At 31.2% G+C, this 25,121-nt stretch overlaps 1 protein-coding gene across 1 annotated transcript; it reads left to right on the top strand.

The window, feature by feature from the left end:
* The first annotated feature begins 14,782 nt into the window (after positions 1-14,782).
* On the top strand, positions 14,783-17,122 carry LOC109340132 (peroxidase 12-like). Its single transcript, XM_019577712.1, has 3 exons — positions 14,783-15,048; positions 15,409-15,600; positions 16,303-17,122. The coding sequence occupies exons 1-3, from the start codon at positions 14,788-14,790 to the stop codon at positions 16,906-16,908; spliced, it is 1,059 nt and encodes a 352-aa protein (XP_019433257.1). The 5' UTR covers positions 14,783-14,787; the 3' UTR covers positions 16,909-17,122.
* Positions 17,123-25,121: the final 7,999 nt, after the last annotated feature.

Below are 25,121 nucleotides of genomic sequence, written 5' to 3'. Positions count from 1 at the left end.
GTTTTTTATGTTAAATTCAATTACTAAATCATTAGATATACTAAATGATTAACTTAACAACAACTTAAGTATTACCTCAATGCAAGCATGCATAACAAATTAAACCATGGTGTTTTGCAAATTCAGTCATATTAGTTGAAAATAATTTAATGCAGATATCTTGCTATCATTTATTTTGATATACTATAAAGATGCATGCCTGCATCAATGTCATAATCCCATAAAATCAACGTCATAATCCCATAAAATCAATGTCATTTTGCTAACGAGATACCTAACACACCCTTAAAAACTCAGCAAAATTCTAAAGAACCTATGGGGATATGATGTATGGTATTTACACTCAAAGTTATGGCTGCCTATAAATGATAAATAAAGCCCAAACTTGTTTTATTATGTCATGAATATGTACCATAAGAGTAAAGCAAAATACATCACCATATAGTAAAGATGAAGAGCAAAAGTTCCTTATGGAGTTATTGAAGATATCAAACTCTAGGGTTGGCACTGTAAAGCATACATTGGTTTAGCGAATATGGTTGCTTCTTTATCAATCACACGTGAATGCCTCTCATCTAATTTGGATTTTTATCATCTATGTGAACCAATCCTTGTTTCTCCTTGAAATGGACAGCTTTAGAATATATAACAACTCAATCACATTATCCAAGTTATTTCAATTTGCATAATAGCAATGATCCTAAAATCACAATGCATCACTATCCACAACCAATACGTTTTCCCTAAGTTGGTTCCTTGAAAACTAATGGTATATTAGCAGGTTTCATTTATGTACACCAATACATTACAACATAATTGATTTACTCTTTCTAGTTTTAACTACTAAAACATGACCTCAACATATACATAGTCAATTAATCTCAACATCAATCTAACATATCCAGGATTAGAAAAAGTGAAAAAATTAGGGATTTCAATATATTACAGAAATTACATCTCAATGTCAGGCTTGCTTCTTGTAGTTATATGCATAGAAGGCTTGGTATTTCTAATTGTATACTTAATACTTATTTCTCAATTTTCAACATAAGGAAAATTTTCAACTAGGAATGGTTGGAGACAAAGAAAACAACCTAAGGAGACTAAGACCCCATACATAATTGAGGGATTCATCTATTCATAGAAAAATCTCATCAATAAGACCATGTTTGGAAATCTAATTTTTAATCTGCAACTTTTGAATTAGGTTGGAACCTTACCATCTTAGCCATGTAAGTTTGAATAAGTCCAAGCATAAACAAATAATTTGTTTTGATACATTTAAAAACCTGTAGGGTATTCCCTCCACTATAAATTTTGTTCTGCACCATATATATGACTCGAAACCATCTTTATTTATGAATTCCTGTTAATAGTATGAGTGCAAAGGGGCTATAAAAATATAAAAGTGTGCTTCTTAACTCATAATCAAAAAGTATATTCTATTATTTCAATTCATGATGTGTTTAATCTCCTTTACACAATTTTAAAGTTGTATAATGTATGGACACGATTAAGATTAATCATGGCTTTCAATCTTTTTTACAGATCTTGTTTTTATGTTAGACTTAAATTGCTGGTGAAATGAAGAATAAATATGATTCAATTTGTTTCTAGTAAAATTACAAATGATTTATTGACTCTCTGCACTAAGGACTTCACATATATTTTCAGATGATTGTATATCTTCTATCTTCTATTATTAATTTATTATATTTTAATTCATACACTTTGTTTATGGAATTTTATTTATTTGGCAGTTTTTGAAGCACTGCAATGGCGTCGATCATGTCTTTGTTCCTCGTAAGATACGTTCAGAAAACACAATTTTTTGGAAAAGGAAGCAGTAACTATTTCTCATTGCATAGAATATGATATATCATAAAACTCATAAAATCAGAAAACACAAATTAGCAAAATCATAAAAGTCAAAACCCTAACACCTTACAACAAAATCAAGTTAAAAATCGAAATCTAGAAACAGAAAAATAGAAGCTACAAAGTAAATCCAGATCAACAAAAAGCAATTAAAGATGGTAACATCATTGATCCATAAGAGACATTGCAACAAAAGTTTACATATCCAAAAGAAAAAACTGTGTAAACACTAAAATTCACCATAAGAACACACAAAAACGGAGATCGAAGCAAACCTTGATTAAACTGAACTGGATTTGGATTTGGAGTTGAGGAGGAGGATCAGAAGGAAGAAAAAGTGGTTGAAGTGTTTGTGGAAAGTGATTTCTCTATGAGTGAGACGCTTTTGCTATGGTGGGAAAGTGATTTCTCTAAGAGTGAGAAGCTTTTGCTATGGTGAAGTGCTTTTGTTATTTACGGCAAAGAGAATGAAGGTGCGTGAGAAGATGTGTGAGAAGGTGAGAGAGTGATGAAAGTGTGTGAGAAGATGCGTGAGAAGGTGAGAGGTTATCTTTGCAAATTGGGCTTTAGTTTTGAATTTGCTAGTGTCTAAAAGTGTGGCAATATGTTTGTGCCTAAATCCTTTTTGTTTTGTAGTGTATGAACTCTTGCAATCCAATAATTCTTTATATAAACTTTATAATAATTCTCAGAAAGTTTAAATAGCTTTGAAACAACACTTAAGGCAACTTCAGAAAGTATATTTTGAAAGTTAAGAACACGTTACAAAAAGTGCAGAGCAAGTATTTCAGAAAAGTTTAGATTGTGTATATGAGTGTTGTGTAATGAATTATGAGTTTCAATGTCTTTAAATAGGTTTTTCAATCAATCATGACATCTCTATGAAAAGGTAGGATTCGATTGTAATGAAACCATTTTGTTTGGATTGAAAGTTGTGCAGTTTGAATATGAAAACTGGTGCAACAACTCTCAGTAATCCATTATAATATGACATAATCGATTACAAACATTTTGTCCAACTGAGTAATTGATTATCACACAATGTAATTGATTACCCAAAGGATATAATCATTTATCCAAACATTCTGTCCAACTGAATAACAAATTATCACACAGTGTAATCGGTTACTCACAAGATGTAATCGATTATCCAAGTATATTTTGTTCAACTGAATACCTGATTATTACAAAATTTAATCGGTTACTCAAACAGGTGTAATCAATTACAATGTTCAGGTTTTGTTGGGTGACTCGTTTCTCACTCATGTAACATGTTAATTAATTCTGATAACCTATTACTATGTTCAGGTAATTGTTACTTAGTCACAGTAACCTGTTACTTAGATCTAGTAACCTGTTGCACGGTATTTTGAAAATTGTTTTCATTTATACTTGTAGTTTTCAATTTTTTCTTAAAATATTTTTTAGCATTACTACTATTTGTATATAATAGAGTATAAGGATATAAATACATATAGACTTAGATTCTAATTTCTTGAAGTTTTATCTTCATTGTCTTCATAAGTATTCTTCATTTTCTTCTTTATGTGATGTTGGTGTCTTCACTAAAACTGTGCCAAGGTCAGGAACATGATCTTCTTCACAATCTTTTCTCATGTTAGATGAACAAATGCATTTCATTTTATCTTCTTTTAACTAATAATTAATAACTTTTTTGAATTAGTGATAGGAGTGACGTTGGTGGTTATAATATTTTTATCATTAATAAAAAAATATTAATTATTACTAATGTTCTCAAGTTTAAATATAAATAGATCTTTTAGGTCCTTAATTGAAAGACACAGAAAAACACATAAACATACAAGAGAGAAACACTATATAATCTTAAGGGGATAGTTAGAAATTTGCATAATTCTTCTCATCCTTTCTCATGTTAGATGTTGGTATACATTTTCTTTTATCTTCTCTTTTTATTTATTTATTATATAATTTCATTTTTTAATAATCAATATTTTCCTTTTAACATTATATAATTAAATAATAATTAATTTATAAGATTTCATTTTTAATAAATAATAAAAAATATTTTATTTTTCATAAATAAATAGTGATTCGTTTATTTAACTTATTTTTTATAAATAGTTTATTTCATAAAGAATGGACACTAAATTAAATAAATATTTTATCCTTAGTTAATTAAAAAAAATACAATAAGCATTACTATGATGGTAATACTTAAAATGATATTTGTCACCCTTTTAAGTTGATATGTGATAAGAGACATAGAAATATACTTCATTCTCAAAATGGGTGAGTAAGAGATGAGATATGGTTGATCATTTTTTTAAACCTTATAATAAAAAACATTTTTAAAGATTGAAAAACAATCATGATTATTATCATGTTTTTGCTCTCCTAAAACTAAGATGTGATATTGGACATAAGGAGTGATGGACCTTGGAAGGGGTAAGTGGGGTAGCTACCCCTGAAATATTCTAACTAAGCTGAGGAACAGGTGAAGAATCATAGCTAAATCACAAATGAATTGTGAATATATGTTGTTTGGCACATTTAAGAGTTACTACACCTAGTCTCTAACATAAACTTTGGGGCTTTTGAGGCTTTTTCATTTAAATGGGTTGGATTGAGAGGCTCACTTTAAACGTTTTGACTATTAAGATCCATCTCATATAAATGTTGTCCACTTTAGTATAATTCTTATTCTTCACCTTTTCATCCCAAATAAATGTGAATGAACTTGTAAGATAGATGTGCCCTTGCCACTTCACCTTTTCATCCTTATTATTCGCATGTTGTTTATCTTCCTCCTTTGTAATCACTTTCTCTTATTATAAATTTAGAACTTACATATTTGTCTTCTTAGAATTTGTACTTATTATGTTTTCAGTTTTGGTTATCCTGCTACAATATTTTATAGTTCAATAATTTTCTGGAGTTTTAAATATGCTTACATCTATTAAATATCATGTGAAATATAATTTATGTTTATTTTAAGTATTAGCTATATATATTATAAGATTCAATTGGACTCACCATTTATAAAATCAATTATCAGATTTATCCTAGAAATTTTGATTCAATAAGTTTTAGGAGGGATGATTATATGTAGTAGTCACAGTATAAAATATGCACCTTGGAAGAGATTAAATTTTATATATTTTTTAATGATTTCAAGTTTTTTTTTTTTTTGTATATTATAAAAATTTCTACCGAGAACTACATAGTCTTAATTCTATTGCTTATGGGGATATGTAAAACCGTGATATAATCTTGTATGTCGGACACAAAAATAAAAAATATTTTTTCCTTCAAATATATAAAATATTCACACAAATAAATGGAATAAAATTAGTTCATGCAATTACTAAGAGTATTATCTAGTACAAGCAAACAAAATGCTAATACCTTTCACGATTTGTAAACCTCTCCAAATATCAAATTTAAAGATGAATACCTTCCAAAAATGGGGATAATACATTTTCTCTAATTTGATTGCAAAAACTTTATGGCAACTCCAAGAAGTAGTATAACTAGTGTTCAACTGATAATCGGGATGGTACATTTTAAACATGCATGTTTGTCTGTTTAAAAATATATTATGTTATAAAATCTTTAAATTTATCAACAGATTTGTCTTTAAATAGGCTAGCATGAGTGCTTTTAAATAGATCATCTAATACTAACAATTATATTATATTTTTTATACATTTTTATATTAAAATTATATATATAATAAATTAGTCTATTATAAATACTAATATATAATATAATTAAATCGGTTCTCTATTAGGTTCAGTGGCCTTTTTGATGACACATATAAAACATCACTTGTTACATTAAATATGTTTTTTAAAAGCTTAAAAATAACTTGTTCATAAATAAAAAATCAGGGCTGACATGACCTATAATAACTCCATGATAGATAATCTAACATATTTCTACCCTAGTTATAACTTTTATGATAAAGATAGTCCATTTTATCCTCCAACTTCATTCATTAGTTCACCTGTTCAGTAAAATCTAAATAAAGAATATACTACAAGCCACAAGGAAGTGAGTGAAACAAAGTAAAAAATATATACAAAAAAGACCTTCAAGTCTATTGGTACAAATGGTACATATAATAGTAGGAAACAAGGTTGGATTGTGATGGGGTCCACGATCATGTTGGCTCCAAAAACGAGATCCATAATCATGGATCAACATACACATTGATACGCATCGAACCACCATCATACCTTGTTGTACACCATGACCGTGGTTTGGACAATGCTGATAGATTCCTAGACTGGTTTATGTGTTTTCAGGGCTATGTGTGTGGTTCTAGTTGAGGGCTATATACATATATTATTTATATTTTAATCTTATTCTCTAATAATATATTGATAGTCATTCAACACTTTACATATAAGAATAATTAGTTAATCTTCCTTAGTAAATCATGTTGTTTTGTCTCCCATCTTCTATCTTTTATGTTCTTTGATATTTTATTTGATTGTATAGTATTAATGACTCTGATGGATAATAATTGGTACTATAGCCACTAGTACAACATAACTCTAACTCAATTGTTTGATTTGTGGCAGAGAATTTAGATGCAACTAGTAACTTTTGATTGTGGCAAAAGAATATTAAGAATGTGTTGGCTTAATAGGCATGTCGAAGCACTACGTCAGAATAAACCATCAAATATGGTTCAACGAGATTCAAATGAGTTGAAGTAGAAGAATATGAAAACCACATGACTTTGTCTATCACACGAGGTGGTGTATTATGTCATGGATATAGCATCACCAATAAATATATGATAGATATTAGAGAAATAATTCATGTCCATGTTTCTAGCAAATAAGTTATATTAGAAGTAGAGATTTTATGGTCTGAAGATGATGCATAATGATTATGATTTGTAACAAATCTTCAATCATACATTGGCATATTTACATGAGTTTAATTTTAAGGTTGTTGATGATGATAAAACAAAGAGTTTTTCTGTTCCTTGTATTCTTCCTACAAATACTTGGTGACAATGCTATGATTCTATAAATTTGGATAAGATCAAAGTTACACATTTGTCTCACTGTCAAAGGAAACATAATGCAAAGGATGTGTCTTATGGCAATGCTTTATGTAGGAATGAGTCAAGGATGTGGAGTTAGACATGGAACAAGGTGGATCACTAGACTCATAATCAGGTGTTGGTAATGTCTTTATAGTTGTTGTAGAGTATGATATTCTATGAGATGAGAAGGGGTGAATCCTTATGGCGTTTTTTGGCACGGTGAAAATGATATGTAATTTATAGTTGATCATAATAGCACACATGCATTAGAAAGGTGTGTTAGAAAGGTGTGTAAGAGGCGTTGGATGACATGGATACAAGGTATATCAAATGATTGTTTTGATAGAGATGTTGTATATGACATGGGCATTGACAGAGATGCAAAGTGTAAAACTGACATTAGAGTAGATGCATGGTGTGACACATGCAATAATTGACATTGATTCAAGTTGTGTGGTGGCTATACTCCTTAATTTTGAGTATCATAGTTTGTTTAAACTATGATTATTAATATTGACAATAATGGTAACTGTTGAGGTTTTTTAATGAAGCTTCATGGTTCAATCTGTGACTGAGTATTGAAGATGATGGTTGTTGGTAGACTTTGGTATAGAGATCTAGGCGGCATGCTTAGTTGGATGGTCATAGAAGTTTGGTGAAGTTCACTACAAGTTTGGTTAAGGGATAAACTCTGATGTGAATCAAGTCTCATTGAGGAGCTGGTAAAGAGAGCTGGATGTTACATATGTTTCATAAGGTGTGAAACATTTGCCAAGGTGGATGATTGATAAAGATTTCTATGGAGTGAGATATTCGCCAACGTAAAAATTGTTGTGCAAATGGTTCATATGGCATAAGGAAACATGACTACAACATGGTGGGAAACACAACCATATTGGTTCTAGAAATGGGATCCATGGACGGGGATTGGTAGGTGCCACAATCATGGGTTACCACACACATGAATAGGTAGTGAACCACAACCAAGTTGTGTGGGACATCATAACAATTGTTCTAGATGAAACTGGCAGCTTTATGCACTAGTTTATGTACTTCTATGGTTATGTATTGGATAAAGGGCTATGTACATGTGTTTTGTCTATTGGTAGTCACTACACGTTGTGAAGGATATAGTGACAATTGATCGAATTACGTTAGTAATTCCTAGTGTTTTGTCTCCCTTATTTTCTATTCATATTTTATGTTTTTCTTATTCAATTACTTGATTCCAACAGTGTCCTTGCATAATGATTGTTTCTGCTGCAACAAAAAGGTCTTATGTGAATCTTCAATTTCCCACTGTATCCACCATTAGATTATTTAATAGGTTAAGATGTTGACACATTAAATTAAATCAACAATGGATATACAACCATGTATATGATTCATGTATGTTTGATTTCTTTAAGTAAGACTTTTGATTCCAGAATTGTGTATGGAGAATGAAATGATCGTCGGGGGAGTTAATCTCACCATATTGTGAATGTTACGTATTCATAGAAATTGTCTTCCTTAGAAAATGTATGTGGTATAAAGTAGAAAATAAATTATGGATATATAATCATTAATTCACTCTTTGGTGGCTAAATAAATTTATTGGATTGTATTAATGAATGTTATTTACTAATAATTTTATTGTTAGAAAATGAATTTCACCAATACATATAAGACACTTTGCCTTGACCTGGAATTCGGAGGAAAATTCCACTTCGTGATGATTTTGAAGGAGTCGCTATGTTTTTCTAAAAAAAGTAAGGCCAAAGCTAATATGCGAACTACATATTAGTTTATTTGGAAGTGAATTGCCTTATACCTGTTAGATATAAAAAAAATTGGTTATCGGTTATCATTTTGTGCACATTTTAGAAGTCGTGGTAACATTATACGACTTCAGTATAGAAGTCATGATGAAGTAATTCAACTTCTGTTAGTATAGAAGTCGTGATGGCATATAATGAATTCTGAATGGAAGTCGTGATTGTGTAATATAACTTTTGGTTAGTATAGAAGTCATGATGGCGTAATTCAACTTCTTGTCATTATAGAAGTTGTGATGACATATCACGATTTCGGGATGACCTATAACTACTTTTGTTCAGTATAAAGTCGTTCTATGCCAATCTGACTTCTTACATAAGTCATATTTCGGTATCACAACTTCTGAACTGTGACGAAATGCCTCATAGAAGTTGTAATTTATTATCATGACTTCTAAACTGTAGCCAAATGCCTCACATAAGTTGTACTTTAGTATTACGACTTTTAAACAACAACAATAGTCAGTCACGATTTTAATTGATGAGATTATGGACCATTCGATCCAATGGCTAAAAATATAGTTTGCTTATAAGCGAACTAACTTACAGTTTGAAAGTTAGTCACTACCAAAAAGTAATTATGAAAACCTTTTTGGGTCCATAATGTCATACTTAATCATTAAAACATCTATCACTCGTGTCAAGGTTTATTTAGTATAATGTACTTTTTTATAATAACACTTTAGAGATCCAAAGCATATTAAAGTATAGACCATCTCCGCTAGGGTTATCTTCCTCAATCATCGTAACTAGGGTTTTTCTTCCCATATCACCATCTTTCCCACTCAATCTTCTTGGAGTAGCATAATGAGCTCGAAAAAATTTGTTCCCTAGAGTTTCCTTGGTGGGTCCAGATGTTCTCCTTCTCAACCAACTATAACGATTACGAAGAATAAATCATTTTCTCAAGCCTTGAAAAACTCATGTGATATCTCAGTGTCTCAACTCCCTCAGTCTTGTATAAAGGGGGACGCAATAGCCATTAAAATCTCAAAAGAAGATTATCAAGTTGGTTTGCAAAGGTGTGGGACTCATCTTCATGGGAGACTCATCTTCTCAAAGGGGGACTCTCCTCTCAAGTTTGTGGATCTAAAAGCTAAGTTTTCTGCTCTTTGGGGCACTATAGGAAAATGGAGCATGATTTCATTAGGAAGAGACTTCTATGAATTCTCATTTTCCTCTGTGGATGATATGAGAAGTGTCTGCTCAATAGGGTCTTGGAATCTGAAGCCTGGCATTTTAAGACTTTTCCTCTGGACTCCGGACTTCAATCCCAGCTTGCAAAAACTTTCCCATGCTCAATGTTGGGTGAAAATTTTCGGACTGCCACAAGAGTATTGGAGTCCCAGTATTATCTTCTCCATAGTAGGAGGTATAAGTACCCTATATCCCTTGATGAGGCTAAAAACAATAGCAACTTTGGGCAATTTGCTAAAGTTATGGTTGGCATCAATCTAAAAGCCATCATGTCTGGCCAATCTTGGTGGAAAGAGAGGGATTTGCTTTTTTCGTGAATTTGGAATATGAAAATCTTCCAATGTTCTGTAACGGATGTCAATCCATTGGTCACCTTGACTCAAATTGCAGAAGACTACATAAAAAAGTAGTAGATGAGCCTAAAAAAGAATCGGCCACAAATTATCAGGCTTCAGATAAGGAAGCCATAATGGAGATGGTCAATTATTTAATCATTGATTTGGACATTGATAATAGAGAGCTAAACTTGGAGCACTTGGACAAAGTGATCTCATCTCCTTATCTGCAAGAATAGAGGGACGACTCTGAGGAGGAAAACATAGCAGATTATACTGCAAAGGACAATCCAGTGGATGTTTTATCTCATAGAATGGAGGATATTAGATTGGACACAATCATTGTTCAAAGCACAAAGGAAATTGAGAATCATGCAGTGGCTAAGGACATGAGAATTGTAGGCAGTTTTTGGGCAAAGGAAAAACTAGAGAATCAGAAGGATGAAGAATGCTCATTCACATATGTTCTTTCTAAGGTGCAGAAGAAGAGGATTAAAAAGTCTTCAAGTAGGATTCATTTTACCTGTAGGGTGATTACTTAAATACTTCTCAATGAAAATCATATACTAGAATTGTAGAGGGTTTGGTAACCATAAAACTAGTTGGTCTTCAAAAAGTTTTGTCTTACAAATAAACTGATGTGGTTTTCCTCACTGAGTCGAAAATTAAGGTGGAGGATGTTAATATTATATTATGTTCTGCGTTAAAGCTTAATATTTTTGTCATAAATGATATAGGTACTTTGCTTCCTAACTTATGGGGGCTTTGTGCCTTGGAGTTAGATCCTATTATTTTGGCTTCCTCTACCCAATATATTGTTGCTAGTCTTCTAATTGATAGTCGTATTATTAACTTATGTGTTGTGTATGCTCACACTTGTTATATTCAGAGAAGGCTCCTTTGGGCTAAGATTATTGATGTGATGAGAATTCATATTTGTAACATCTCAGTTATGTCATGCGACCTCCTATGCCCATACATATACTGAGTGTGTCACTGTAACACCTTAGTTATGTCATGCGACCTCCCAGGCCCATACATAACTAAGTGTGTCACCCCCAAACTTAAATACTCCCTGCAGTATTTTATTCCCCACAAAGGGGAGCCTCCCGCGACTCGAACCCATGACCTCAGAGATAAATAGTCATTATTCACACGAGTCGCTAGTGAATTGGAGATTTCAATGTGGTTAGAGGACCAATGAATGTAGAGGGCTTAGACTGCCTAACAGAGTCCCTTCAGAGGAATTCATAGATTTTTTTTAGGAGGCCAATCTTATTCATCTTGTGACCAGGGGTGTTGATTTCACCTGGACAAACAAACAATGGGGGGTTGATCTGACTGAAAAAGGTTGGATATGACCTTGTGTAATGAGGGGTGGATTTCCTCTTGGAATATGGTCTCATGTTGCTCTCTTCCAAGAATCTCTTCGGATCACCACCCTTTGCTCTTTTGCTCTTCTTCCTCAGTTATCAAGAGAACCTCCCCCTTTAGATTCCATAAGATGTGGGTGCATCATTTAGACTATTTCAAAGTGGTTGTTGAATCTTGGTCAGAAAGTTTAGATGGTTGTCCTATATATATTTTGTCCCAGAAGCTCAGAAGGCTCAAATCCAAACTGAAGTCTTGGAATGTAAGTGTTTTTGGCAATATACATCTTGCTGTCCAAAATGCTTTGGCTAATGTGGAAGACATTCAGAGCAATATTAATGACTATGGTCCTGACCAAGACTTGTTGGCCCAAGAGTTTTCAGCTGAAAGCAATCTTCTTAAAGCTTTGGTGATAGAAGAAGAATTTTGGCATGAACAATCTAGGATGAATTGGCATATTGGGGGTGATAGAAATGCAAGATTTCTAAGATTAGACAAGTTGCCAAATCCATGTCCATTTTGATGGATGGTGATAGAATTCTTACTGAACAACAGGATATTGCTCAGCATGCTCTGGATTATTTCATGGATCTCTTTGCTACTCCTAATGTCATCACTATCATCTTTATGCATGATTTTATTCCAAAAATGGTTGAGGATGATGAGAACATAATGTTGACAACAATCTCATCTCAGGAGGAAATTAAGGTTGTTGTATTCTCTTTAAAAGGTGACGGAGCACCTGTTCCTAATAGGTTTAATGGTTGTTTTTTTCTGTCTTATTGGGATATAGTGTATAGTGATGTTTAAAAAGCTATCAACCAATTCTTTAATCATGGATGGTTGCTTCCTAATCTTAACTCAAACATTATGGTTCTGATTCCAAAAACTTCTGATGCTCTTAGAATTGAAGACTTTAGACCTATTTCTATGGTCAACTTCCAATTTAAAATTATAACAAAAGTTCTAGCTTACAAACTGGCTAAAATTGCTTCCAAAGGCACAACCAAGCCTCCTTAGAACCTGGTCAATAAGTGGAACTTTTGCAAGAGCATTATGGAACTTAGACAAATCCATGTTTCTCATATTTTTTGAGAAGGAAACTTTTGTGCGGATAAATTAACTAATTTTAATATTTCTTTCAATTGTCTAACTTTTTGGAGTGAATCCCTTTCTTCATCTCTCAAGAAATCTCTCCAAATTTTGTAATTGACTCTTTTTAAATTATATATTGGTGGGGTGTTGTTGCACCTGTTACTATAATAAAAAAGATATATTTAATTACAAATATATGGTCCGCACTCTATTATTGACCGGGGTACTTTATTACAAAATATATCACGTGGTATTTATAAATGTAATGTAGTCTGGTTAGAGAAAAAAGTCAGTCGAGTCCACCTAAGACTGCCTAGGTTATTGTCCCATGATTATGTGGGGTGCTCTCTAAATATATAAAAAAAAAAAGGAAAAAATAATAAGATATAATATTTTAATCATTTAGATATAATATGAGGAAATTTTTATCTTTAAATACGAATGCCAAAATAATAATTTTTAGTGAAGAATATTATTTTCTGATTCTGGGATTATTTATTAACTTGGTATTTGTATCAGCAAGAGATTTTGAGTTCACATAAGCTATCAGTCAATTCTTTGTGAATTACACTTTTAATAATATAGTGTTAGAGACACAGATCACATGTCCCAATTTCTGTCTCATTTCATGTCTTGGTCCAATAAAAAATTAACACTTTATTAAAAAAAAGAATTTTAAAAACTTAAAGTAACATATGTGCATTACTTGAAAAAACTCTATTGACTAGGGACATGGGGACATACTAATTTTGGGACAGATGATCCCTATTCATAGTGTTAGTATCATAATTGCACCTTCCTTTTGCCTTAAATTATTGCTGTCTTTTTTATTAAGTTTCTAGTCATTATCCTTTCATAATTTATTCAGATGCCAGCAACGATTTAAGTTTTATGTCTCAATCACCACTTGAATTTGTTGAACTCCCGAGGCTAAACACCAAACGTGAGAAAAACACTATTATTTCACTTGAGATTTTAATAGTACGTACGTCTAACACACTGAGTAAAGAAAAAAATCTATTATTGATCACACATGTTATATTTTAATTTCAATTAGCAATTGCAGTCGCGGATTGATAACGGGCTCCCCAAATTTAACTTTTTATCTATATAATTAATTTGTATTCTAAATTTTTTTTCATATGAAATTAACTTTTTATCTAATACTATTTTATTTTAGTGATCTTCTATTATATTTTCATAGTTAATATATAATTAAAGTTCGTTGATATTTGATGAATAAATTATGATATTATTCAAAGTTCAATACAATAAAAATATGATAAGATCAAGTCCTTAATAATAATAATAATAATAAATGGGCAATAAAAAATGGATCACATGTCCTGCCTATTATTACACCATACATATAAGTTATTTAATATTTAATATATTATTGATGATTATATTATATAATTATAGTTGATGTATAATTAAAATTAGGATTAAAATTTTTTGGATGAATATATATGATATTTTTTAAGATTTATTAAAAAAGTGAAAAATAAAATAGAAAACTATCATGAAATTAAGTCCTAAAACATGATGTAACTAATTTTGGGGAGTAATTTTTATTTGCTTATTTTTCCTTGATAATTTCTAACTGGTGATAATGATATTAGCATGTTTTAATACATTTGCTACTTTTTAACTACCACAACAGTTGCTAATTAATCTAATTGACCATATTTAATTATAAATTACTATATTTAATATAGATATTATAAATTACTATATTCATCAATGATTTTTCAAACAAATAATTCAAATAAATAGTAAATAATATATAAATCTACATATACATATATTAGACTCATAAATAAATAAAAAGCTCTTATTTTTTCTTATTGATGTGACTTGTAAAATGTGGAAACGGACGCGAGTTTCACCTTTTAAATGCCAAAATGCATGTGCCACATTTTCATGTATTATTATCATTCGGTACATTGAAAGTGGAAAGAAACCACGCGCAAGCTCGCCACTCCTTCTATAAATAATTATGCAAAGTTTGCTCATCTCAACTCACTCTCTACTCTCTAGTAAACTAAACATGTCTAGTGTTAGTGCAAGTAGGTCTCCTTCTTTGTTCTCTCTTCTCTTTCTTTCCTCATTTCTATTGGTTTCCCAAATCCATGCCTCTTCTGAAAGTGTAACATTGCCTTTTCTAGATGGATTATCATATAATTACTATTTCTTAACATGTCCCAAGATTGAAAGAATTGTTAGGAAACATCTTGAGGATGTGTTCCAGAAGGATAGTGGCCAAGCCCCTGGAATACTTCGTCTCTTTTTCCATGATTGCTTTGCTCAGGTAATAGAGATCGGGTAAAGATCTTTTGTCCCATAATTTTTCTGTCTTCATTGTTTCTAATCAATCAATCTTCACAAAATAATATTAAAATGTTAATTTTTGTATTTATAATTTTTATTTTTAATTAAAAGACATTTTCTAATTTGTTTAGGATACAAATAAGCTATGAATAGAAACATATGATTCTCAACCATAGAAATTTCAAACTCTTAACTTTCATTTGTCCTTTTTTTCCAAAAATCTCATGTGAAGGAGTAAAGAGATAAAGAACTAGTAAAATATAATAATGTTATTTTCACAATCAAATTTGTTGGGTAGATAACTATGTGTTGAATTGAGGACTGATTTGAATTCATACAGGGATGTGATGCATCTATATTGTTGAATGGGGTTGGTCAACCTGATGAAAAGCAAAACTTTGCCAACATAGGCTTAAGGCAAGAGGCCATTCAGACAATTGAAAACATTAGAACAATTGTTGCCAAACAGTGCTTAAGGGTAGTGTCATGTGCAGACATCCTCGTTCTTGCAGCACGTGAAGCTGTTCGCCAAGTAAATTCTATCCATTTCTTATATTCAATCATATTTTTTTCATAGTTCTTATTTGATGCTTTTATATCAATAAATGGGTTTACATGTCTTATACATTTGCCACTCCTTGGGTTCAATTATATAGATCTATTTATGGAAACATTTTTTGTGTGACCAAGATCTATTAATTCTATAATTTCTATGAGATCTATGCTATGTCTTTCTTACAAACATGATATAAACAAAAAAGGCATATTTTAATGTTTGTCTAATTTAGATTTTCTAAAAAAAATAGTAATTTAAACTGGAAATTGATGTATTTATATATTTCATTTGTGTTAATAAAGTGTTACCTACCCCATACAAAATTTTCATTTTTAATAAATTAAAATCTGTCACTACACATGCTAGAGAAAAAACCTAACAAAAAATTTTATGCACAACTAATTTTGGACTTGTCCTTTTGGGTTTTGTGATGTCTTATTAGGATATATGTTATTAATAAAAGTTTTAAAGATGATTATGAGATCATAGATTTAAATCTTTGAAACAACGTTTCTATTTTTAGGATAAAGTTGTGTATATCTATCTTCCTTACACTCTGCTAAATGGGAGCCTCGTGGATTAGTAGCCATTTTTTACATAAAAATTTATTGTAAGAATATAATCAAATTTAACTATTATAACCTGTTAATTGCTTTCATTTTCTTGAACTTGTTACAGTCAGGAGGCCCTGATTTTGATGTGCGATTGGGAAGAAAAGACAGCCTAACATTCAATGTATCAGCACCAAACAATCTTCCTGCACCTTTTGCCAGAACTAGTGATCTGCTTAAAATATTTGGAGACAGAAAATTCGATACAACAGATGTAGTTGCCCTCTCAGGTGCACACACATTTGGTCGAGCCCATTGTACTTCATTAGTTAATAGGACAATAGAAGATAACCCACCAATAGACCCAGATTTTAAAAACAAACTCAAGGCCACTTGTCCAAGTAATGCAAATCCAAGCACTACGGTTGATTTGGATAACATAACTCCAACCAAGTTTGACAATGTTTACTACATTAACCTTTTGAACAAACAAGGTGTGTTCACTTCTGATCAGGACATAGCCCAAGATCCAAGAACTAAGGATATTGTGAGATCCTTTGCTACCGACCAGAAACTGTTTTTTAACAAGTTTGCTAATGCATTTGTCAAGGTTAGCCAGTTGGGTGTGTTGACTGGATTTCAAGGAGAAATTCGTAAGACATGTTTTGCTACAAATAGCGGTAATGGATTGGATGGCATTAAATCTGTGGTGGAAATGGCTGAGATGTTCTGAAATTTAGTAACAAAAGTTGGATAAATTAGCTGGGTTATGTTTGTTGCTTAAGGATTGGGGTTCATCCATGTGTGTTATGCTACGTACCAAAAACTAAAGTTGCATTATCTTGTTTTTCATTTTGTGTTGATGTTTCACTTCTAGTATATGGATTGTGTAATAACAAGAGCCTTTTAGAGAGGACTTAATTTAATTTACCCCTCGTGATTTTCAATTCTCTGTTTAAAAATCTTTTAGTTTTTTATTTTATTTTATATTAATTGCCTTGTTGACACTAAATTTTAATTATAGTAGTTTTTTTGTTTGTTAATTTATTTTAATTTGTGAAAAGTTGAAATAATTCTACATCAACTTATATCGGTGTGCATGTACTCCCTAAATTGTAAAATTATATAAAAAGCCACTCAACTCTTGTTGAAATGCAAAATAGTTGAATTTAGTTGGAAATCTTATAATTTGAGCATACAAGTCACATGCTTGACATGTCATTCCAAATATGGACTAATTGACACTTCAACAACCAACAAGATATTAATCTAGTAGTGTAAGATCTTATTAGATTATAAGATAACCAAAATGTTAAAAGTTCAAAATCCCTCCTATTATCACATAAACTTGTATAATATTATTTTTATATATTGATGATAAATCACATAAATATAATTATTGCATAAATAATATATATGACCATTTTTGTTACTATAGATTGATGATTAAAATTCATTATGAAATAATAACAAAATACTATACATAATCTTAAAATAATAGAAAGATTATAATATATAACAATTTACTAAAATATAATAAATTTAAGCATATATGTTAATATGGTATTGGTCATGCCATAATTATTTTTGTGGAAATTTTTTTTCATGTTTTATTTGGTTGTACATGAGAAAGTAACAACCAGAAATAGGTGACAGAGAAATTAGAAAGAGAGAAATAAGTGAGAAATAAATTAGAAAGGGAGAAATAGATAAGGAATAGATTATATTTTTGTATTATTTGATTTTAGATAAAAAAAAAAAAAGATCTTTATAAAACTTCTTGAATAGATATCTGTTATCCCAAAGAATGTTATAAATTTTATCTTATAACGATAAAAACATGTTATATCAATTAAAATTTTGGAAATTACTTATTTTTTCTGTTTTTGTTTTATTGTTATTGTTGCTGGACAAAATTTGGACCATGGTTTAGGACAATACATGTTTCTTCCCTTTTCTTTCTAAATGAGAGGAGAAACAAAATGTATGGTTCTTACTCCACTTTTCTCTCTCTCTTCCCATCCTTCTTCTAAACATAGAAATAAATTATTTATCTTCAACTTCTCTCTCATCCTTCTCTTTCTCCTATTTTCTATTATGTCAACCTAATACTTACTGGTCCATCTTAGACAACTTAATATGAAGGAGGCACTCTAACATAAATGGGGAACACTTCCAATCACCCACAGTATGAAATCAAGCATTTTCTTGGGTTGACAATCTATTCAAACAAATATATAGTCACTCTTGTATTTACCTTCTACACACTGCCAAGAGCTGAACTTGATCATGTCTAAAATAGACCTATACTGTTTCACCCCTAAATAGAGCTTGATTTCTAGTGTTGGAAATGGTCTCCATGCAATGCATCCAAATTATTGAAAACCATTTTTCCAATAATAATGATGCACGAGTCCAATATGAATGAAGTGTACATGAAAGGTGTCCAATAAAGTTAAGAGCCGCGATTAAAACATGAGAACTTTTTTTTTCTAAAGGTAATGATTCTTTCCATCTGTTGCTGTCTAACAAATCTAGGACACTAGAATAATAATGAAGCACAAGGATAATAATTATCATAATAAAGATACAAGTGATCACTAAAGGTATACTTATCACACCAGAAAGTTTCACCAATTTGGGTGAAGAATAATTTGTAGCACTCAATTCACATGCTAATTATATTATATCTATCTATATGGTACAATGAATTTCAATATCATGACTGTACTCATTACTAATAAATGGTGTAAGTTGGAAGTGGGCTTCCACCACCACTCTAAATGATGACATGTTTACAAGAATTTTGAGTGATCTATTTTTTTTTAATTTATAATTCACAAGTCATGATTAGTCAAGACATTTGAGTTACCCAATTATTTTTTAATTTTCTACTCAAAACTTATCCTGCGCCAATATGATTTATGACTGACTCAATTATTTTTTATATTTTCACTAATAAGTTTGAATGAGTTGACATGATGTCTGTGTCACCTTTTTTTAAAATTTTCTACTCACAAGTCACAATGAGCTAACATGATTTTTGAGTGACCTATTTTTTTAAAAAAAATTCTCAAAAGTCATGATGGTTAAACACACTTCTTAGTCCATTTTTATTTATTTTCCACTCATAAGTCATGATGGGTCAACACGACTTTTGAGTGACCCAAACTTGTTTTGCTTCCACTCATAAATCATGATGAACCAACACAACGTATAAATAACTCCTTTTTTTTTTTAAATACCACTATTGAGTGACTCATTTTCTAAATTCCTACTCAGAAGTTGTGATGGGCCAACACAATTTTTAAGTTGATATAATATTTTTTAAAATTTTATTCAGATATGAGTAAATATTTTTAAATATTGGTGTCACTCAAAAGTCGTGTTGACATTTCATAACTTCTGAGTGAAATTATAAAACAATTGAGTTACTGAGAAGTTATTTTAGTTCATCACGATTTGCAAGTATGGTTTTTAAAATTTGGATTTATAAGAAGTCAAGTTGGCCCAACATAAATTTTGAGTATAAATATAAAAAATAATTAGATTACTCAGAAGTCATTTTGACCTATCATGAGTTTTGAGTGGATTTTAAAAAATATTTTGGTCACTCAAAAAATCGTATTAGTACAACATGACTGACTTGTGAAAAAAATAGGTAACCTAAAAATCATATTAATACATCACGACTTCTTAGTAAAAGTTTAATTTCAAATTCAATTATTTACTGTTAATAATTATAACCATTAATATATATCTGGCAGATAAAATAAGAGTTAACAGACCAAATAAGAGTTCACATGTATGTGAACGAACTTCTCATTTTGTAAATTTGTTTAAGTGTTGTTTGGTTTTCGCTTTCCACCTAGGCTTGTATACCTAGAGATGGTGGCTTTATCTTAAGATGGCGAGACTAATACTGAATTATAGGACCCTATAATTTTGTATACTTGGTCAATAAAATTATGTACAATGAGGTGTAGTTGTTTCATATGTAATTCTATATATTTTGTTATGAGCATACCTAAATACTATTATATAACACATATATGTCATACTTAAATAGACATATCATATTTGACTTTAATTTATAAATATTAATATCAGACATAATTAATTATTATGTTTTATGCTTTCAAATCACATAACTCACTTATATATTACCCTTATAACTAATTATACAAATTACGTAAAAGTAATTGTAACTTTTAAATTTATTAATTAAAAAATATATTTAGATTAAAAAACTGTGCATCCATTCATTGAGGAAATAAAATGTTAATTGAAATATGCAGGACATGTTATGTATATATTAATTAATACTATCTAAATATAAGACTAATTTTTTTTCTGTAACTTATAAACAAGGAGAGAAGGGAGTATAGTAAACACTGGCCAATGAATGGATGCACAATTTTTTAATCTAAATATATTTTTTAATTAATAAATTTAAAAGTTACAATTACTTTTAAAAAAACAGATCAGGTAAAACTACAATAAAAATTTAAACAAGCAGAACAGGTAAAACTACACTGGCCACACATAAAATAAAACAAGCAGATAGGGTAAAACTACAATAAAATTTAAAAAAAAATGAATTAAAAATCAATGGTGCATCTGTCTGCTTATATTATAATTATATTCTTACACTCACATGAAGCTGGAATCCATATCTTTCTTTATAATTTGATATAATAACATGGTAGGTACAAAAATGGTAGCATGTGCATGTACATGAAACACGAAAAACAAAGCAGTAGATTAGTAAAAGTAAATTAACACAGCATAATTAACTCCAAAAGCAAATGGTTTTACTTTAGGAAAAAAATAATTAACAAGGATGATTTTATTAGGTAGCCTTTGAAACATGGGATTCACTTTGGTACTTTAAAATATAAAAGGCTTTTCACGAAATAATATATACAAAAGGCTGCAATTTTAGTCAATTTTATTATGATAAACGCAACTATTTCATGGTTGTTATACTTTAACTTTGGAGACAAAGTTTGTGGTTCGGTTAGGACTAATTTAAGGTAATTGTTTTTGGTAGAGAATATTGTATTATAACTTCACATCATCATTTTTTCTAGAACACGTGACTTCTTTATCACATATACCAAAAATATAAATGACAATACAGCATCTTTATAATAGTTCGGATCCCGCTAGCATTAGTTTTTCGGATGGACTATTACATTAAATTGTTGTATAATAAAACATGTAAAGTACAAAAAGATATTCTTAAATCATGTTGAATGCACATGGCAGCAAAAAATATTAGCTTGAATGAAAATTCAATTAATAACAATGGTTTTAGGTGGCTCAATTATTCCTGTCTGACACGTTTTGGTAGATGATTTTTAGCTGTTATAAAATATTCAGTTGTCGTTTCTCTAAAACATGGGACTTATCTGTCAGAATGTTTTTTACAATAAAATTAAGTTAATAAGAATGGTTTAGGTAGGTCAATTATATATGCTAGAATAGTTATGGGGATGATGTGTAATTTTTATCTGAATTGAGTTGGTTGGTTGGTTAGGATAGTAATAGAGACAATTTTTGGGATAGAGGATATTCATTAGAGAGACAAGAGAATAAAGAAGATATAGAATGTAATAATAACTTAGAGAGAGTTAGGATTAAGAGTAAGTTTCTTATGGAGATCCCCTATTTAAAGTGAAGAGGTGCATGTAATATCCCTAACAGATGTTATTGGCTTGGCCAACCATTTCGTCCTGTTGGGCTAGTTCCAAATAAGCAGGTGTTGCTTTACACGTGTTGGACGACTTTAGGCATGTACTTTGTGGGTAGTTGACTTATAACATGTTATAGGCTGAATAGCCATATTGTAGGTTTGTCTCTGTCGCCTGACAAAAAGTGGGTGCAACATATAAGTGATACATGGCTTGTGGCAGAGGTCTGTGTTACTCAAATAATGTGATTGTCCTGTACAAGCGACATGGCAAAAGTGGTCTATGTACTATTGTTTGGATTCTATCCAACGATCTATTTTTTTGAATTGTCTCATTACCCGGTCAAGATCCAAGGGTGTATAGAATCAACTCGCCTTGTCCAGTATTAGACTGACACCTGACACTTTGGCCTGGCCATGACGTATCTTTTAGAGCAGAATGGAAAAATGTATTGTCATGAGTCTTAAAGAGAGTTGGCTTTGCAGTCTTGGAATAACTTATGATAGACATCCCAAATTTTGTAAAGAATGCTATAGATCTTAAGTTGGGCAAAATTCAGTAGATGTAAGAGATTCTCAATTAGTGCATTATGAGAAGAGTAAATATGCAATGCTTTATCCTCGCAATGACTTCTAGGTTATAAGGCAAACGACGGTGTCTAATCATCTATGTGAAGAAATAATTCTTTTGTGTATGAGATATATTGAGGATGTTTGAAATATGTTATTACTTGAATCTCACATTACCTAGCATTAGAATAGAGTAGAAATCAATGTTATATATTGGACTCAAGTCTTTTGTTATTATGTGCACCAAATATAATCATCAGATAGAAGCACTAAATAAAAACACTTCATGGACACTTGAGCCCATGTGTGTGTTAGGGCTTGTAATCATTATCCTCTAATAATATATTGGTAGTCGTTCAGTGCTCCCGGGGATGTATGCACAATTTGCTGAACATCGTTACCAATTTCTCTTCTATTTATTTTATGCCCTTTATTTAATTGCTTGTGGTCAATGTTATGCAATGATCGCTTACGCTAAACCAACAATTGGTATCAGAACCAATTGGTAGATGCTCTTAACTCAGGCGCCAAATTATGGCTAAAAGAGGGTGTAGGCATGGGATGAAGATCATCTGTTCTAAATGGTGTCTCACTCTATGTCTCAAGTCAATCAGAGTGCTCCATTTTATTATTTTTTGCTTTTAAATTTTTATTTTATCCACATGTTAATATATGATTGGTTTGGGACAGAGAATGAGACACCGTTGGGGACAGTTGATTCCCATCCGAAGGCATGTTGGCTAGACAAAGTGCGTCAAAGGTATTGCACAATGATAAACTAAATGAGTTGAAGGAGAAGAAAACATGACATAACTATGATGGGGCGATGTATGTGTTTATCCAAAACCCCATAAGTTCATGTACTAGATTATGATCAAGATGGAGATATGGACTTAGGTATTGAGTTAGGCTCTAAGACATGTGCTGACAATATCTCTTTTGATATTAGAGAGAATGATCTCATTTGATATGAGGAGTGGGATATCCTAATAGTGTGTATAATATCATAGTGAATGATATTAATTGCTAGTAGATCTACAAAAGCACATAGACACTGAGTGATTTTGATGCAAACTATAACATGGGCATTGACTTTGATGCAAGGTGTAACACGAAATGTAGGGTGTGACATGAGTTCACATTGGCTTGGATGCAATGATGTGACACGAACATTGATTAGCATTGACGCAAGGTGTATATTGTGAGTATATTCCTTATGGTGAAGTATGATAGTTCTTGTGAACTATATATAATTGTTGGAGTAGACGATGATAGTAGCGGTTGAGGCTTTTTAAGGAAACTTCATGGTTTAGCTAGCTGAGCATTCAAGAATGACTGTTGTTGGCGAACTTTTCTGTAGAAGTTTCATATTCAAAAGACTTCCTAGCAATAGATGGTTAGACAACATGTTCCATTAGATGGCGGTACGAGAAGCTGTCATCAATCATACTTAGAAGGTTTATGTTGTAATGGGGCAAACTCTTATGTGAAGAAGTTGTTAAAGAGAATTAGGCGTTAAGTAAGGTTGAGTGAGATATTCGCTACGGTGGAGATTCTTATGTAGATTTCCTACGAGTGAGATATTCTTCTATTTCAATCAAAGTGAAAATTGTTAGGAATGCTTGAAATATGTTATTATATGAAATCTCACATTACCTAACATTAGAATAGAGTAGAATATTGTTATATATTATACTGAAGTCCTTATTATTATGTGCATCGTGTATAAGTACCAAATAGAAGCACCAAATAAAAATACCCCATATGCACTTCGGTCCATGAGTGTGCTAGAGCTTATAATTCTTATTCTCTAATAATATATTAGTACCCGCTCAACACTCCTCGGGACGTAGACTATTTTATTTATTCTATGTCTTTTATTTAATTTTTTGTGACTAACACTGTGCAACGATCGTTTTCATTGCACCAATAATGGAGAGACACAAGTGAGACACCACTTCTTGAACTAAAACCTAAAGACATTAGTTTCATGGGTCTTTTATACTTAAAAATTCTTTCACTCCTCACCGCATATAAACCCAACAATCTCCCCCTCAAGTGTGGGTACCACGCACTTTTTGGTCCCTCCCCCTTAAGTCTACCATGCCGAATCGAACTATTGACTCTAATACCACTTGTTGGACTAGACTGCGATCGGGAGCCTCCAACCGTTGGGGAGTTTCATTGTTACCAGCGTATAGGAAAAGTGGAGAGTCACGAGTGAGACACCACATCTTGAACCAAAACCTTAAGACATTAGTTCCATGAGTTTATTCTACTTATAAACTTTTTCACTTCTCCTCGCATATCCAATGTAGAACTCCAGACTTGAATAAACCCAATAATTTCATCTTCAAGTACGGGTACCATAAGTCCACTGTACCTAGTCAAACCGTCTATGTGGATGAATATTTCTCTTGTGTATGGGATAAGATAGGCATTGGGAGGGGAGGGGGAGAGCTCATGGACGTGAATAAAATTTTATTGATCAAATTTATTTATGAATAAATAAACCATAGTTTCCTCCCATACGATGATGGTACGAGTTCATAGTTCATTTGAATACATGATTAGTCACATTTAAAACTTTTTTTATGATGAACTTTGTACATGGTACGTGGTATAATGGATACAGTACACAATAATTACAATATAAATTAAAAAAGTATGATGAACCTTCT

Source organism: Lupinus angustifolius, unplaced genomic scaffold (genome assembly GCF_001865875.1).
Source record: "Lupinus angustifolius cultivar Tanjil unplaced genomic scaffold, LupAngTanjil_v1.0 Scaffold_144_12, whole genome shotgun sequence".
NCBI classification, from domain to species: domain Eukaryota; kingdom Viridiplantae; phylum Streptophyta; class Magnoliopsida; order Fabales; family Fabaceae; genus Lupinus; species Lupinus angustifolius.
The sequence above is the reverse complement of the archived record's forward strand: the minus strand, read 5'-3'. Positions and strand labels throughout refer to the sequence as shown.

Excerpts from the sequence above, each read along its gene's own strand:
- LOC109340132 (XM_019577712.1), top strand. The coding sequence starts at position 14,788 with ATGTCTAGTGTTAGTGCAAGTAGGTCTCCTTCTTTGTTCTCTCTTCTC. Across the intron at positions 15,049-15,408 it reads TCCATGATTGCTTTGCTCAG|GGATGTGATGCATCTATATT; the intron begins GTAATAGAGATC and ends GAATTCATACAG. Across the intron at positions 15,601-16,302 it reads CACGTGAAGCTGTTCGCCAA|TCAGGAGGCCCTGATTTTGA; the intron begins GTAAATTCTATC and ends AACTTGTTACAG.